Source organism: Myiozetetes cayanensis, unplaced genomic scaffold (assembly GCF_022539395.1).
Source record: "Myiozetetes cayanensis isolate MyiCay16 unplaced genomic scaffold, myiCay2020 scf3, whole genome shotgun sequence".
NCBI classification, from domain to species: Eukaryota; Metazoa; Chordata; class Aves; order Passeriformes; family Tyrannidae; genus Myiozetetes; species Myiozetetes cayanensis.
The window spans coordinates 41612780-41631829 of NW_026087521.1; the positions used below are offsets into that span (position 1 = coordinate 41612780).

The 19050-nt window shown below is 35.1% G+C and overlaps 2 protein-coding genes across 2 annotated transcripts in view; one reads left to right on the plus strand and one right to left on the minus strand.

Annotated features, from left to right (window-relative positions):
* Window positions 1–1822: 1822 nt before the first annotated feature.
* Window positions 1823–12384, minus strand: TSPAN19 (tetraspanin 19). Its single transcript, XM_050324828.1, is given in 8 exon segments — window positions 1823–1897; window positions 2978–3014; window positions 3016–3056; window positions 6722–6796; window positions 7976–8111; window positions 9299–9370; window positions 9473–9558; window positions 12028–12384. Coding segments are annotated over 8 exon segments (879 nt in total).
* Window positions 12201–19050, plus strand: part of LRRIQ1 (leucine rich repeats and IQ motif containing 1) — a 107292-nt gene continuing 100442 nt past the window's right edge. Inside the window, exons 1-6 of the mRNA XM_050323903.1 lie at window positions 12201–12302; window positions 13140–13302; window positions 14550–14661; window positions 15602–15672; window positions 16854–16956; window positions 17788–17990. Of these exons, the coding sequence (XP_050179860.1) occupies window positions 13174–13302; window positions 14550–14661; window positions 15602–15672; window positions 16854–16956; window positions 17788–17990 (618 nt within the window). The 5' untranslated portion in view covers window positions 12201–12302; window positions 13140–13173. The remainder of the gene's footprint in view (window positions 12303–13139; window positions 13303–14549; window positions 14662–15601; window positions 15673–16853; window positions 16957–17787; window positions 17991–19050) is intronic.

The following is a 19050-nucleotide window of genomic DNA, read 5'->3' on the forward strand; positions in this document are numbered from 1 at the left end:
TCTGTTACCAATACTGGATTGATGTACGTGGTCAACAATCCAGTTAGACAAGATGATCTGCTGTTTCTGTTACTCACAAACAAGGTGGAATTGGTTGAAAACACAAAGGTGAAGCATCTCATCTGCAATGATAATGAGTCCATGGACTGTAAAATTCTAAAATAAGTGAGCAAGTGATTATCTGCTATCTGTTTGGCAGAATGATATGTGAGACTACCCTGAAGCGCCAAGGGGCCTCAAAGAGCTGGCTGATTTGCTAGTACAACCTCCTCAGAGTGCAAGAACTATCTGAGCTGATGTGCATATAGCTGAGCAAGCATGGCAGAAGGTTAGTGTGGAGAATGGTCCACTTGTCTCAAACAACAAATTTTGATAACTGGGTACAGATCTCAAACACAAAAATACAGAAAGTAGAAATGACAATGGGCTACCCAGGAGGACAAGAGAGACACTGCCCAAGCATCAGGAATGGATGAAGGAAAGGCAGTGCTCAACTGGAGTTGAAACTATTGAGGGAGGTGAACAGTAATAAGAAAAGCTTCTGTAAGTAAACAGACAGCAAAAGGAAGTTTAAGAAAAATGTGAACCCATTGCTTAAAAGCGTGGGGAACCTTGTGATAAAGAGCATGGAAAGGTTGAGGTACAGGCAGCGTTCCTCCTCAGATATCTCAGGTCACTGAGCCTAGTAGGAGGGTCTTGAAGGAGGGGAGAATAACCCATAGTACAAGACACTAGAGCTCTTCAACAGGTAGGACATTTACAGTCCATGGATCCCTATGGACCTTGTTCATATCACTGAGTAATCATCTTCTATCATCTTCAAGGAGCTGGGGAAGATTCCTGATAGCTGCAGAGAAACGATGATGAGAGACTTTATTGCTGAGTTCCTTAGGTTTCTACTGATGGAAGAATAAGAAATAAAAGTCTGGAATTCAGATTCTGTTCTAAGCGTGCCATTCCCCTCTGAATTTACACATTTCTTGTATTTTAAGTTTTCTAAATAAAACAAATCAGACTGTGACAGGCATTTGAAATGTCATTCTTTTCATTCTAAATACAATGAAGTTACCAAATTTATAAGTATCAGAAAATGGATTACTGAAAGGGAAGTTTTAGAGAAAAAATAAACAATGCTACCACCTACAGTTGTAATACCACACCTTCCTCAGTTCTCAAGATGTTTCAGGTCACCTCATTGCTCAGGGGATAAAGAATGTTTTAGAGTTTCAAACTCAGTTCACTTTAAAACACTAAAGTAATTTTATTAAATTAAAGGTAAGAAGTATTTAGGGAGAACAAAAGTTGTCTACTACCACACTTCTTGGAAAAGACCTGGGGATTCCAATACTTACATGACTCAGTGAAATCTTTTGAGATTGAATTACACAACAGACAAGGACAAAAGAAAAGGACTGGAAGAAAAGGTAAAGGCTAAAAGAAGCAATGTTTACTAATTTTTTTCTCAACCAAATCTGATAAAGGGGTCCTTCTGTTTCAAAGAGCAGTATACTGTACTGTACTATTTACAACACTCTAAACAAATTGTTCCAGAGACTCAGGAAACTAATATTCAGCTTATCAGGAAGATTTATTAACCAGCTAGTAAATAGCATAGTACTTCAGACTTTAACACACATAATTTTGTCAAATACTACCATATCAATAGTCATAAACAAAGGCTAAACATATTAAAGTTCAAATGTTGATATCATTGTGATTTGCAATACGTAGAGTCTGATCCAAATTTTAGTGGAAGTAATTTTGTTGACTGTCACAGAAATCAATCAGAGAATTCTGGCACCACAGCAACATGTAGAAGAGTTCATGATTCATTTGGTCAAATATTATTCTTTCTGATGTTTCTAAACAGCCGATGAGTAAGTGTGATCAAAAAAATCTGAGAAAGGAAAAGGAGTGAGTTAAAAACAACAAAGAAAGTGTTGATACTCACTTATGACTGAGTCAATCTGACTTCTAACCTGGCTCCTATGAATGACAATGCAGAGGATATAAAGGAGAATGATCAGGACATGTGTCTGAAGACACAAGCTGAATTTTCTGCTCTGGCAAGACTTGCTGTGTCACCACTCATAGAAGTATCTTGAAATCTATTTCAAGTAGTACATAATTCAGTGAAGTTCCAGTTTCAATTTCAGTACCCTATGAATCCAAATGTGTTTGGATTCAATAATCTTAAAGGTCTTTTCCAAACAAAAGGTTTCTATGATTCTGTGATTCTTGGTCTTAGCTCTTGAACAGGGATAAAAGTTCTTTCCCATCTGACAAGAATGTGTACACTGAGGACCATTTTTCATTATTGAACTGGTTCACTCCATAGTCAGAATGTTTCTACTACATGCATCTATGGGAAGGTACTATATATGGAAGAGGTAAAATAGGTCATACTTATAATTTTCTGAGCAAAAATGCACTAATTTCATATTCAACCTCACAATTTTAGATATTATCAAAAATCCTTCTGCCTTCTTGATGTCACTTAACCTTCAGGGTATCGGTGGAATGAACAATCAATTCGTTTTGCCATTATTCACATGATTTTGTTTTAATATTGGAAGCTTTATTTCTTTCTACCCAATAAAATTTTCTCATAGGTATGTGGGAGGTGAGGTTTCATGGTTTTGTACTCTTTAACATACTTATGTATGTTCTGTACAAATAAAGGACAAAAGAGGTCTTTTTCTCCAGAGGTTTTACATTCTCTTTAACCACTTCCTGTCCTTGCTATGCTGTTTGCTTTCACAAGTCTGGTCAAACAGTTCATTCCACAGACTGAATGGGAATTGAATATATGGGAGCTTGTTGGTAAACAATGCTTGATCATACTTCTGAAGAAAAATGATGGAAAGCTTTACAAAGTTTTGGAGAGCATACCAAAGCCAAATGGCACTGAATTTTTACTACTAGTAGGGTATCAGTATTTTGTGAGTGTTTTTTTTTTACTTAAAAGTACTCTTACCTGTGTAATTAGTAGGCTGATAGCAACTGCAGTTAAGAACATTGTTTTCAAACCATGTATTTCAATATTCTTCACATCCCTAAGCAAGAACAGATGAACAGATGTCAAGAAAAATCATGTCAACTTTGGAAATCATACTGCATCTTTATAAGAACATACTTTAAAAATATATAGAACTTTCTCTGTGGTATGATGAGTTGTGGATGCCTGGAAGCGTTCAAGGCCATGATGGGTAGAGCTCTGAGCAACCTCGTCTAGTGGAAAGTGTCCCTGTCCACAGAAGGGTGGTTGGATCTAGATGATATTGAAGGTCCCTTCCAATTCAGACCATTCTATGATTCTATGATTCTATGAACTTTCTTTTAGACTCTAAATTATTCTATTACACATAAAAATAAAAAGCAAAAATAATTACAAATCCAGAATAAAGTAAAACATTTTGACAATAACTCTTAGCCTCAAAAAGTAATTTCAGTGTAGAAATTGTGTGTAAGCATTAAGATAGACTAAGGAAGTGCTAACTGTGCAGTACAACTAAAAGAATAAATAAAACTATATACTATGGGGAAAAGCACAATGAACATGGTTTCATAATGAATGCAGTAAATGGAGACAAATTTTATAAAATATATGATAAAAATAAAAACACAGACACTGTTCTATGCAGATCTAGCAACTTCAACAAGGACCAGATTTTGAAAACATTTATGTATACCTTTGTCCATTTTAACATCATATTTGCAAAAATTCTCCCCTCCAAGAGAGAGATTAGTAAATTCCCCTATTCCAACTCATGTTTTAGCAACAACTGATCTTTTGTGAACACATAGCTCAAACTTGAAGCACAAAGCGAATACTGTACCCTGTTCAAAAGGATTGCCAGTTAGATCTTCCCAATAATCTATTTCAACATCAGTAACATAAAACCAAACTACAATATAAAACAGCTTGGAGAATGGAATTCTTTTCATATAAGAAATTCCAGGAGATTTTCATTCTGAATCGGGATGAAACTTAAGAAATCTTTGAATTGTTTTTTGGGATGAAAAGTCCTCTATAGTTTAGCACATAGATGCTAAAGAAAAACATCTCATTTTTTGAAGATTCAATTCAAGATATACTACTGCTGAATTTTGAAAATTAGATAACTTAGCCAAAGATGTCCTTTCTTTCTATAAATATTCCATTTCAACAACTCTATGAGTTCAGTTAAATAGTCACCAGCTTTAAGGAGTACATTAAATATAATTGAAAATATATAAAATACAGTTCTTCTTTAACACTACTTACGAACTTAGGCTTTTTATTTTTCTCATGGCAGATACCAACAATTTCAGCAGCAAAATATCCACTACTTTGAGATCTGACACAATTTAAACGTGCAGACCTGGGTGGGTGGTGAGTACACAGCTTTCTGAATTCTGTGCTCCTACAACAGTTCAATAAAATTGGTCAAGTATACTAGCACATAGTCTAGTTGCACCACTGACATAATGGGGTCAGCATTAATCACTTGAAAAATCATGAATGCAATGAATGGATTTTCAAAGAACAGATTTTAAAAATACATTACAAATACATTTTTAATTTTGAGACTAGAGATACATGCTTTGTGAGTTATCTGGAATCATAAATTATCTTCAACAGTCATTAAAAACAGTGTAACTCACCTCTGCAAGAAGTCATATTAAAGGACTCACAGCTGATCTATAGAAGCATACTAAAGCATATTAAACTGTTGAGCTGTAGTGTTTCTAATTAAAACGTCATAATGGAGGATTAATTTTAAAGGTTGATAGCAGACCACTGGTCAAAAACATTGCTAACAAATTCCAAAACAATTGATACCATCCAAGTGCTTTCAGGGAATTTTCTAAAAAAAGGAAACAAATTGCCTTCTGGCAGGTAAAAAAAGTATTATGATTAATAATTTAGTATATGTATTGAAAGTACTGATTTGCAAGCTCATTTTAGACTTTAAGCATTATTTCTGAGAGAGTCTCAGTGCAATAGCTATTTAAACGCTCTCACATTAGGAGCTCTATTTTGACCTTATTCTTGTCCATGGTTCACATCAGTCTTGAGACCTAAGCAGATCAAGTGTTTTATGGTATCTAGCACAGTAAAAGATGCTAGAACACCCATCAGTTTTTTCATTTGCAGGAAACTTCAGTGACCAGAACTGTCATCTCCTATATAAACTGACAAGTTCTTCAAAATCCTGAAATACTAAATCCGACTTCACACACTTCTTTTTAATAAGAACAGCACCATATAACAAAAAGGATAAAACCAAAGTTGATTCTAGACCTAATACGATACAAATTTATATGAGCACCATGGAATCTGGCCAGGACATGTATTGCTTTGGGCTAGAGGAGTTAATAGCTTACATTGGTCCTAGATTAGACATCTTTGCTGAGACTATTAAAATACACCTTCAACAGTAATTGAAGTGGAGAAGCTGATCACAAAGAGTGTGATTATAGAGACTGTAGCATGCATGCAGAACACATGCAGAGGAGAACTCCTAGGCCACTGAAAGGTGCCTTTAAAACAAGAAAGAAATCAGCCTTCACCAACTCATTTCTCTTACCACAGCCATACTAAAAACAAAACTCAAAAGTTTGCAGAGTGAATGGTGATGTACCCATCATTTATTATAATTCAGTAACCCTTAATTAAGGTTGAGATCAAGTGCAATCAATGTTGATATAAAATAATTTAACTGCAAACTTTCAATCAATTTTTCTTAGTGTAAATAGCTGACTCCAGAACGCATCACTCCTGAAAGTTCAAATATTTCAATATGTAAACCCATCATATAAAACAGACAAGATTCCATCATTATAAATCAACATTTAATAGAGAAATGTTGATGATACAGATGCACTTTGAAGGAGTAAAACTAATTTATTTGTGCTGTACTTTGCCTGAATAGCAGCAGACTTTGAAGAACTGCATGGACCTTATGAGAACACTGTCACTGGAGGTTTCTTTAAACCATAGATTTTTAAATTATAGAATACAGAAGTAGTCAGACCAGTAGAGATTCAGTACAGATTACCCTCCATAAAATACTGTGAGGACTGCTTAAGCTATTGGAGTTGCTATATGTAGAAAAATAAATGACTGAATAAAGCTTTAAAGTGGAACAGTTTCTATTGACAACAGCTATGTTGGTATTTTTGTCGCTTCCTGTTGTTAAAACCAAAGATGCATGTTCCCTAGATTAGATCTCTGCTTGTAGTTAAAATACAGGTTAAAAAATAAAGTTAGTAATTCATTAGTATACTTTGCATGCCATGATACCAATAGCTTCTACTATCAATTGCACAAGGGACTACTGCTGTCACCTGCTAGCAGACACAGCTTAGCATGAAATGCTTTCTTCCATCCCTGCTAATCCCTAGGAAAGAAGAACTTCCTGGGTCGTCCTTTAATAAGGAATAAAGTTGTCCCTTCCACTGCTGATTCCACATTTCTGAATAGGAAGAGTAGGGTTATTTTACAGCAGAGAAATTGGAAATATATTTCCATGCTCTCCGCTTTACTATATTGAATTATACTCAATTCCTGAAATTAAGTTTTCCACATGTTCTGCTATTCCTGGTCAACATGTAGAATGCTCAATTTAAATCAAATGATAATACAGTATACAGTAAGAATTATTAGGTATTTTTAAGTAATTGAAAGAAAAAAATTTGAAATTATCAGTAGTCTCACATAATTTTATGTACATACCTCTTCTTTCTTCATACTTATCAGCACCAATATTGCTATCTGGCTAACCAACACCAGCATTTGAAAACCCATATACTGGAAAAAAAGCCAAAAGTTATTTTGAAAAAGTGAGAAATACAATAAAATTTCCAGAAGCTCATGTATAATCGTTTGTGACTATTATTTAGAGTGATTCCAAGAAAAGTAAGATTTTTTTTTTCCTGGAAACCTCCAGAAAGTGACGTCACCATCTAAGAGGCAGGCTTCAGGCAAAGCACAGCTCACTGTTTTGGGCTTAAAGATGTAACCATAACTGCCTTGGAAGTGAAGAACAAAAGCTGTTGTTAAGCATCTGTGCTTTACTGAAGAAAATTCTTATTTCTTTATTCCCATTATAATGGTATCTAAACCTCATACCTATTTAAGGACTCCTTTGAGCTATAAGGCACAAAATCAAAATAAAAAGATAGTTGATTTTGCTCATTTTCACTGATAACAAATTTTCACCTACATTATCTAGATATTGTGATACTAGATGGTTTCATGAAGGTTGGAAATGAGACACTTTTTTCTTTCATTGTCTAATAAATTGTGAGGTAAGCACTACATGCCTAGGCAGTATTAGGAAGGAAGAAGGAACAAGGTTCCTGGTTATTGCAGCTGGAGTCCTCTCTTTGTTGTACAAAATATTGAATATTAATGATGAATATTGTAGTGCTTAACAAATGAATCAGTAACACTGTTCATTGCTTCAGCCTTCGCAGCCTAAAACAGATCATTCAAAAGGGATGACAATAAACAAAAGACAGAGGAAAAATATGTAATCAAAGTGATATAAGAATATATAGTTACAGTGCAATCTTTCAGAAATCCAAGTGTTCTTCCCTTAAAAAAGCAGGAATTCTATATAAATATGGAGTCTCCAAGTAGGTCTACATAGGTAACAAATTTTTAATCATAGTTTGCTGTTTCAATATGGTAGCCATACTGTAGCTACCTGTACCTTCAAGCTGCAATATTCTGGAGTAGGCTTTTCTTTATTTCTTCAACACATAGTGAACATTGAACCTTTGTCATTGAAAACTTCCATGCAGGGATATGGAAAGGTGTTCAATTTTGTTGAGATTTCATCTGAGCCAGGACTTTATCTAAATATGTCTTTCTATCAGCACATTTGTTAAGTGCTGTGTCTGGAAATCACATCAAGACAGGATCACATTTTTCATGCATGCAAAATTCCCTTTCATTTTACAAGAAAGTTGGAGACTGATTTACACTTAGTATAATAAGTAGACATTTGATTTCCACAGTACTTCCAAGGAATCCCATGGTTGATGTAAAAGTAATAACAGATCCAATGCCAAGTAATACACAAGAAATATATGTCACTAGTTGGTTTTCCCCAAAGAAACTGTAACACAGTGCATTTATACTATTACGTTTTTCCTTTGTTTTTTTTTTTTCCTGAGACTTCCACTTACAAAACTTATTCCAGAAAAACATTTAAGTATTTTCAATGCCATTACTGAAAGGATGGAAATAGTAGAATGATAGAAGAGTAGTATTATTATTTATACCTGCAGTCACAGAGAGAAAAAGATATATTTTCATAAATTCAGATGATGGTAACAACATATGAGATGCAAACAGAACATTCTCAACTGAACAATGTGAACCACTCAAAATGAAATCAGAAAATAATTACAAGTTTACAGATTTTTTTTGTTTTCCAAAAATTATTATCACATATGCAAATTCTATGGGGATACAGAAATCGTTCTCATCAAATTGAGGCTCAGATTCAGCCTCTTTGTGACTGGCCACTTTCTCCTTTCCAATTCAACCATTTTTCCATAGATATGGGAAGTAGCTGGGTTTTTTATTACTTCCAGCTCAAATGCTTTGTACCAGAATTACTGCACTGATGCTTCTCAACATTGCCAAGGTAGTCAAACCTTTAAGAGCACAGCTGGTATTATGTGACCCAAAACTTACTTTTCTGTGAAAAAAATTGATAGACACTCTCGGAAAAAGCAATGTCCATATGGAGAGGCCCAAGTTCTTAAACTTTTATTCATTCGATCTAAATATTTACTTAAAGTATCTATAATCTTGCCAAATGCAGGTCAAATGCAGAAAAGATGAAAAAAGCTGATTTATTTTTCAGTGATTCATCTATAAGCTTTCCATCAGGAGAAATAATTAAATTGCATAAAGTATAAGAATATATAAATTGTAGTTATAACAATATATGTTTTCTCCTATTTTGATAATCATACTGTCTAATGATGGAAAATATACTCAACAGAAAAAAACCCTACAACTATGCAGTTCAATCCAATACTGCCACCTTGTGAAAACGAAAATCTATTACTGTTTCTGTTGATTACAGAGAGCCATGCAATAAAACGGTTTGGGTTGGAAGGGACATTAGAGATCACCTAGATTCAACATCCTTCCCATGGGCAGGGACACTTTCCACTAGAAAGATTGCTCAAAGCCCCATCCAGCATGAACTTGAACACTTAGAAGGATGGGGCATTTTTTAAAAACAAATTATTTAAAACAAATGAAAAATTCTATTTATACTCACATAACACACTGAATAAATTGTTTCTCTTGAATAAAAGCCACAGGTCAAATGTCAAAAGCATAAGACCTAGAGCCTGGGAAAGAGAAAAAAAGGAGGATTGTTGCTTTAATTAAAAACATCTTAAAGAATATTTTGAAGCTGCCAAATAAGAGAAAGAAAACAGATTTTTTTTAATCTAGAAAATTCCACTGACGACACTTAGATAGTACTTCTGTATTAGTGTTTTATCTCTTATTTGAATTCTTCTGTTTTCATTTTTGAATCACAATTGAAAATACAGTCATACATTCAATATGAAACAAATATAACTAAACCAATTGATTACAACAGTATTTATTTTCTTCAGACAATGTTTTATAAATTTAAACAGTCATTTGATATGTTGAACAAAAAGTAGTAGCAACTGTAGAAGTATCAAAATGGTGTCTGGTCTCAATTGCACCTAATGTTACATTGTACACATGTATTGATTTATATATTTTTAGCTTTGTTTTCTTTTTAACTGCAAAAAAACATTTGAAAGCAGCATGTATTTTGGAAGATTTATATGGCAAGAGTTACATAGACTGGCATACATTTGAGCTTATATTCTTCAATGCCCTTTCTAATTATTAAGGATACCAGCTGACATGAAGAGATGACAAATATGAAGCTTCTGCAGTCAAAAACTCTCTTGCATTAACAACTTATTTTGGATACAAAACATATGTTACATATGTATTAAATTTGTTTTTCAGAAGAAAAGACTGAGCAAACAAAAGCCTTGCTTGCCCTGTCGAGGTCCTCAATGCCTGTCTGGATTGTGAAACTTCTGTTGCTGAAATGCACAGTGAAGAAAGCTGTAGTAAGCTTCTCAAACCTGCTCCACAGTGGAGTGGAGTGGAGTCAATAATGGGTCAATAACACACCATGTAAACTTATGGACTGTATGTGATAATTGGCTTCTCTCCCTGAAGAAGTCTCACCACTTTTAAGAGCAGTAAAATTACACGACAATTTTCAAAACCAGAATGTATTAAAAAATTGCTGTGATGTATTGTTCTAGTAAAAAAAACCCTGAATAAAACATGAACAGTTACATATTTCATTTGAAAACTGGCATCTCCAATAGTTCTGTTGTAAAAATTATGTGGTTTCAAAGCTTTGAGTAATTTTAAATAATTCAGTTTACCTTACATTATTGATCTGAAAATTAGAAATATTATCTTTATAAAATTACTTACACTTTATAATATTGTTTCTACATGAGAAAATCCTTATCAGCATTGAATATTTACATCCTACCTTAAAGACCACAGTCTAATAGTGATACATTTCTTCCTGAAGTCCAGTGTAAACACACTCTTACAACAGAGAAGTTTTCCTCTGTTGACGAGCCCTGACTTCCTGGATACAGGCAACATGCCTACAGAAACCTCTCTTTTATTGGCAAAGTTATTTGCTAAATACATGATATGGTCTTCATTCACCATGGTCACAGCATGACATCTTCACAAAACAAGTACTAAATGCACATTCAAATCAATGCTTAAAAACTTGACCAGATTGAAAAGTTCACCAGTTACATGATTCTGTGAAGTGGTGGATTTCAAATGGGTGACTTTCTATTATTTTAATATTTAAATGTCTTACTCATCCATAACACTGGTGAAGAAACAGTAAAGGGTTGCCCTTGAATCCAGTATTTTGTGCTTAACATCCATAAGTCTTTCAGAAAGGTATTAATTTTATTCTGAAGATGGTAGATAGGAAAAGCCCCACCATTCTTGTCAGATCCTTCCCTTTGATCCCAAAATGCACCCTTTCTGTGTAAAACCTGACTTTACATTTCAGCTCTGGTTTTTTCGTTATACCTGTCTTTGCATCTTGATATTCCTTATCAGTCTCAGGGTCAGATGCTTTCCCTCTGAACACCATTAGAGACTAAAATGATATTATCTGCACCCTGCCTGCCCTGTATCGCTTTTGCTTGACTGAATTGTGTGGAGTTTTTAATTCTCCAACTGGACATTTCCTCCAGGCTCTTAAATAATCAGAAAGGAATGTTTTACACAGGCAGACAGTGATAGGACAAGGTGGAATGATTTTAAACTAAAAGCAAGGAGATTTAGATTAGATGCTAGGAAGGAATTCTTCACTCAGAAGGTGGTGAGACACTGGAACAGGTTGCCAGAGAGGTTGTGGATGCCCCATCTTTGGAAGTGTTCAAGGCCAGGTTGGATGGGGCTCTAAGCAACCCTTAGGTCTAGAGGAAGGTGTCCCTGCCCACGGTAGTGGGGTTGGGACAAGGTGATCTGTGGCAGTGGAGATCTTTTAGGTCCCTTCCATTCCGTGATTCCATGAGCACCCCTCCTGCCTCGCCGGTGGGACGCTGGCCTTGCCGAGCCGTGACAGAGCCCCGGTGTGTGAGGACAGAAGGCATGTCTGGCAAGTTTTCATTTTTTATGGCTCTGGAGTTCTCTTGGCAAACAGGAAGCAAAATCATAGTGTTTTAATATACCTTTAACTTGTCTTTGGTCTGGCTTTTTTTCCCCCCACGATTAATTGCCTATTCCAATTTACTGTGAAGACTAAATTCCAGTCTATTACTTAAAAGCAAAACAAAGCAAAACCCACAAAACAACCAAACCAAATAAAAAAACCACAAACAAAGAAAAACAAACACGCATACAAAGAAACAAACAAACAAACAAAAAATCAAATCAAATCAAACCAAAAAACCCGAATAAAATACTGAGAGGTGCTCTCCGCCACGCCGGGACACGCCGCCTGCCGCCCCAGCAGCAAACGGCAGCTCCCGGCGAAGTTTGGCTCCTCCCACTGTCCGTCCGAGACGCTGTTTCCCGTTGCCGTGGTAACGCTCCCGGCGGCGCAGCGGCGGGTTCTCGTTCTCCGCACGGAGCGCCTGGCCAGCAGCGGCTGGCGGCCGCGGGATTTCAGAGTGGAGAGGTGGTCGGCCTCCGGAGGCGGCCGGGAAGGCGGGAGCTCCGGGAGAGGCTCGGGTGAACGGTAGGTAAGTGGCTATGTGGAATAGGCAAGGGGGATCGGAGGGCGGCAGTTGCCCGGAGGGATGGACTACAACTCCCAGCATGCAAAAGGGCGACTCCTCCTGGGACGGGGCTGTGGACCGGGCTGTCTCCCGCCGCGATGCCTTTTGGGAGGTGTAGTTTTCCTTCTCCGGGTTCGCTTAACGCTGTCCCGGCTGAGATGCGCTCCGCGCGTCCCGTCTCCTGTTGCAGGAGCCTGCGAGGGACCAGGAGCTGCTCGCTGCCTCAGATGGGGCGGATCTAGGCTGCGTCCCATGTCCCTGGGTTGAAAAGGGGCACTGGTTGCGGAAGGAGGGAGGTGGGGATGACGGGGAACCCGTTTTCCTCCGGTCTGGATCCATCCACAAATCTTGTTCTTCTGTGGGTTGTGACATTTCTGACTGTTTTCTCTGTATCATTAAAACGTCATTGAGTGCTTTCTGAATTCTTAGTCTTATTTTGTAATTGTTAATATTGTTGATTATTGTTCAAAACTTTTTTTCTGCTTGGTAACTATTAGGGCTGAAAAAAATTCCTTGTGAGCCTTAACTTATGGCGCTGATACTTTCCACAAATTGTAGAGAGCAGGCAGAGGTTTTTCATATTGAAATTTCATAACATTTGCAAAATTTTGAGCGGTAGCCTGAGGAGGATTCTTATCACAAGGTAACATATTTTTTTTTTATTTTTGCTTGCTGTTTTGGAGTGAGATGTTCATGTTTTAAGCTAACTGTTCAATAAATACATCTGAATGAACATAGGCTAAATGAAGACTATTTGAGTTCATGCTGTGCTGAAAGGTATTATTTTCTTTGTGTAGCTTTGAAAACAGATAAGACACTGTGGAAAGTAGAATGTCAGAAGATATTGAAGGAATTGAAAAAGAAATAGAAATTGAATTAGGCAGAATCAGTGTTACGTCCTTTGAAGCAGACGATCCTGACACAGAGGCATCAGATGAACCTTTGAGTGACAGTGAGACAGTAAGTATTCAATGGCTACAACTCTTTCTATTGCTACTTGAAAGTAGTACTGCCATTGGGAGTTCTATTGGATGAATAGAACATACTCCTGACATCCCTAACCTGAGGATTTCTTCTGTAAAGTAGTCTCCGTAGTATTACATCATGGAAAGTGAACCTCCAGTGGTGACAGGGCAATAAGAGAGATGCATATCAGCATTCTACTTAAGTGAGACAATCAGGCACAGAGATTTTTTTTTTTCAGAATCCTCTGGAGCTGGAAGATTTTATCGAAGCCATAGAGGTTGATTAAATCTGGATGAATAAACCAATGATTCTTCATTGAAATCTGTATTTAAAATCTTATAATGTCTTATGAAATTCCTTATGAGACTTCCACATATTAATTTCATATAAATGGGTGCTTCAGGTCCTCTTTTTGAATATCTTCTTATTTTTAATTATATATATATTTATATATATTTTTAATATCTTTGAACAATTTCTTATTTTGGGGAACTATTTTTCTCTGAAATACAATTATTTATTTGGATCCTTTTCAGCTGTTTTTATCTTTTGGACTCATAGTAAAAGGACTGGTTTGTAGGATATTAGGATAGATAACATTGGTCATATGTGACCATAAATCGTGTTTGACATGACATAAAGATACACAAAGGCATCAGTAGTGTTTGTGCACTCACATACTGAATGTCAACAGTGTTTACAACAATTTGCACATTTGAGAGAGGGCAATCTATTTTACCAAATTCTTGCAGCAAAAGACAGTCTTTTGAATAGAAGGTTTCTATGTAGTAAAGAAAGTTGAAGCATTGGATTTACATGCGTACTTTAAACATTAGTAAATTTAAAATTAATTTATTTTTTAAAGAGTCTAAACATTTTAAAGAAAAAGATCCTGTGCTTGGTAGTTATTTGTTCATTTTTGTCTCATCCTTTTCCTTAATTTCTTGGTCCAACAGTTATAAACACAGTGTTAATTGAAATGTTTCTGAAGTCAGTGAAAGATAAGTTACTAAAATTTGATTAGAATGTAATTAAAATTAGAATTATTAATTGTTCAATGGGTGGTAACAGAAAGAGTGTAGGAATTGGGAATAATTTTGGTGGCAATTGCTATTAAATCTCCACTGATGCTTTATAGGTGAAGCCAAAAGTAGTCTATATTCTTACATGTCAAGTGTTTACCTCTGTCAAAACTGTGAGATGAAAATGTAGAATTTATGTCAAAGGTCATGTTTTTCTAGATTTCAGATGGCTTACCAGAATCAGTTCTCTCCTATTTAAACTTTATGAAGAGCAGCAATCAAGATGCTGAAAAGCTTATACTGCAAGACTTAGAAGATGAACAAATTACAAGTAAGCACGGATCACAATTAAAATGTTTGTTCACCTCGTAATGCCAGTGGAAGTTAGACTAACGATCATTAGTAAAATAATGCAAAATTTTAGGTAGTGCAAGCTGTGAAACCTACTTCTTAGCTTCTGAATGCATGCTAAAAATCTCCAGGAATAAAACCATGCAACACTATCTTCCAGGATTAACATCTGCGTATGAATTGAACTTTTCTAAAAATTCATCTAATGCTAAAGGAGACAAGTAAAAAGGGCCTGGCCCAGACTCTTCATGAGAATCTAAAATGAAATCAGTAGGAGCTGAAATTCAGAGCTCAGATGCAATTGACCCCCATAGGATATGTTTGAAGTCTGTCTTGAGAGATGTCCAAGCTAGCATTAAAAGAAATGACCTTGTAATTGGGAACAATATTTCTGTCAGCTGTGTGACTGAAACCAAGCTCGTAGTTTATATGCCAGAGAGCTGACATTGTCTGTTCCATTAGTGCAATAGTTGTCGTGAACAGAAGTTCAATATTGTCTATAAATTTAGATATTTGAGAAATGTTTCTTTTTATCCTTTTTTTGTAATGCAGTTTTACTCTTTTTCATTGCTTTTATAGTTTCTTGTCAGCTTTTGATCTATTTCATACAAGTTCTACTGTATTTTTCTGCACAGAACATGTTCTGTTGTGTTCCATAATGTATAATTCCTTTTCATATTTGCTATCACTGTATTCTTACAGTATCATTGTGTGTGCTTCTGCTATACAGATTTGCTGCTTGTAATGTAGATAAACGATTCCATGTATATTTAAGTAAAACTGGGGGAGAAGGAAGGAAAAAAACCCCAACTTTATTTTAGTTTAAACAAATTGAGTAGCTAAACAGTCAGACCAAAACTGAGCACTGGTAAGGAATTTTTCTGTCTGTGAATTAACTTATATATTTATTTTTTCTTTAGATGACATTTATGGAGAAGTTTCTAGTCATACTTCTGAATCAAATGAAGATCCAGAACAATTTAAAGAAAAGGTATTTTTTATTTATACAATATTTATTGTGGACAAAATTAATATTAATAATGTCGATAACTTACACTTACTTTGGTAAGTAAGTCCTCCTAAGGACTCCTATAAATGTGTTCAATTTGTTTGTTTCAGACTACCCATAAGGCATTAAGATGAGTTTGTATATACAACTCTTTAGAACTGGGATATCATCTGTAATACACCATGTCTATAAGCTTTAAAGTTCAAAATAAATTCTCTGTGTCAGTACTTGAGATAGTGAGCACAAAAATCAACAAAATTAAATAAAAGTGAATAATCTTTTATTGCTAATTATTTGCAGAATAGTATGATAACACTTTTAAGCTTCTCTAATCTTATTTTTTTATGATCAGGAACATGTGCTACTATTAATCTTGCTCCTAATGTATTCCATAATTTTATAAAAAATGTAGACATAGTAATGTCTGTGCCTTTCAAAGGCAAATCAAGAGTTATGAACATGAGTTCTATATTTTCATAGGATTTGACTGAATGACTCGCTGAAGTTCTTAGAAAAACATAAAACTGAATTTAACCACTTTTAATTTGTCGTCTGGTTTTTATTACTGAGCACTCTTGCAAACATGATTTTATTTTTTTCAGAAGACTATTGTTTAGGACAGCACAATTACTTCATGTGACTTCAACTGCATTACAAATATTAATATATGCCCCAAGCATGTGATGAATGAATGATAAATGAGCAGGAATAGATTACTTGCCAGTAAAGAACAATGAAGCAAATATAGCAATCTTTGTGCCCACAGTATTGTTTTGAAATAGACTTTTTAAACATTTATTCTGTTACTAGTTCTTCCCCTGTGTGCATAACAGTATTAATGTGTAAATATAGCACTTGGTTCCACAGAAAGTAAAATAAATTCCAAATGCAAAATATTCATTTTTCCAAGTCAAGATGTAAAATATATTTTAAAAACACATAGAAATATTATGCATTTTGGGAAATACTGCAAAATTTATTACTCCAGAAAACAATATTTTGACTGACATGTTTGCATTAATTAGTGTGTAATGATTCCAGTCAGTAGTAAGTTTCATATTGTCATATGATAAAGCGTTTATCCATGTTCTGAAAGATTTTTATAATGTTCTGCTTTTAAATTTTGTTTCTTGTTTTTTTATAACAATATTAAACTCTATTAGATGCTGCTTGAAATTGAAAATGAAGTCTTCCAGATTACTACAACACCTAGTTATAGTCAATCCACCAGTGATGAACTGGTCACTGATGACCACTTGCTTACAGGTAAGCAAACATATTAGTCATTTGGCTGAGTTGATCTTTAGCATCATATCACCATTTCCTACTTTTCTGTGTTCATAAGTATCGTAATATTCTTTTTAAGGAATTGCACATAATAGTATACATCAGGGCATGGTACTTGGTGAATTAGATGTGAGTAAACACCTGTACCTCATTTCAGGATGACAAAATCATCATAGGAATTTGTATCAAAAAGTACCCCCAAAAAACTATTTAAATAATTATTAATAGAAATTGTAAACCAAATTGGAGGCACTGAGCAGGTTCTGCTTTGGCTATAGCTTCGTTTTTTTTTTTTTAGAAGTCACATTGGCTGGAAATGTTTCCTTTGCCATGACCTTAGGATAAGTTGAGCTGGAGTGCATGAGTTGTAAAAGCCCTTCTAATAGCCACAGAAGACATCCTGTGTAATCTTGCAATATACATTGTTAGAATATGCATAATAGTTGCAGAGTCAGTAAGTGTGCAAAATAATAATAAAACATGATTGTGATGCAATAATAAAAAATATATATACAATATGATAATAACATATTATATATATTGTAATATATATTATAATAATATTATTTTATATATTAATATGTTATAATGTATATTATAATAAATATATGTAACAACAATATAATAATAAAACATAAAACGTGATGCAAAGGACTCATGCTGTAGTTCTGATTTCCTTGGGGCTGTATATTGCTGGCTGTATCAGTACAGCATCCTTTCCTTGTCAAATACTGTAAGACTGTTTAATGTCTCGCAGTGTTTATTAGAAATTTAAATAAAAGGTTTGTTTGTTTGATTACAAATTCATAGCTGGTCTTGAAATGAGCATAAACCCTACTCATCATGAAATAGAAGAAAAATGTAGACAGGAACTTGAGCTTGAAGATAAGAGGAAAAAGTGGAAGGCTGAGAGAGAATTACGGGAAAAACAGAATGAAGAAGAACATGCAAGAAGGATGAGGCACCTGGAGCAATTTGAGGCTGAAAGAGTAAAGTTAGACCTTCTTCATAAGGTAATTAATGATACTGAAGCCAATCCGTTCCCATCTAGACTATCTGAATTCAATGCGAAAAAGAGAGTACCGTCCCAAACCATATGACTGCTCTAAGCTCTGTCTACTTGTGTGATTTGTGACATATTGAAGTATAATCCTTTGGGTTTTATGTGTTTACTGCTTTGATCAACAGCAAGTGAATTTGCTGTGCTAAATGTGAAATTATTCTTGAAGCTTTGCCCTTACAAAGTTTTTATATTATGGCAATAGCCAAAGTACAGGGAATAAGAGATGAGCTGAAATAATCAAAAATGAAAAATGGTCATTGTGCCTTAATAGAATATACTTATCTACTTTGGACCTCCCACTGCTGTTTCACATTTAGATGTATAAACTTAAGTGAAGTAATTGGAACCAAAATCATTCAGTTCAGAAATGCTGGTGCTGTGCTTCATCTAGGTAAAAGGTACAATAGTTCCTTTTCTTGTCTTTACCTGGCTTTATCTACTGAGTTCTACCACAACAGAACATGACTCCACATATTGACTGGTTGCATTCTTAGAGTATCTAGTCATGTTTTGCTATAGCTTGTGGTGCATACTGAAAGATAAAATTTGATAGCTCTCCACAAAAGAGTGTAAGAATGTGAAGAAATGTAATTCAGATATTATGCTTGTGAGGCCACCATATTTTATTATTTAGCCTAAATAATTGTGTTTTGAGAGGTGCATTAACATCACATTTTCAGGTGACTAAATTGCGGCTTTGTGCAAAAGTGGGCATCTTGGTCCTAGCAAGGTAATTCAAGTCACCAAAGTTAGGGAAGAGCTTAGTAAGTGAAAAGACCTTTGATCTCTGAAGGCCAGTTCAACGTCTGCTATAGCTCTCATTTCAACAGGTCACAAAATTGGCTCTTTGATGTCACAAGTCATTTTTGGGTGTAGAATGGCTTTCTTTGTCTAGACCAAGTGGGGCATGGCCGCCTTTAGACACTTCAGTATTGATGTTGCTAGAGCACTCTTTTTGGACGTGACAGATAGAGACTATCTTCCCCTGTTACAGAAGGATCTAGATGTCT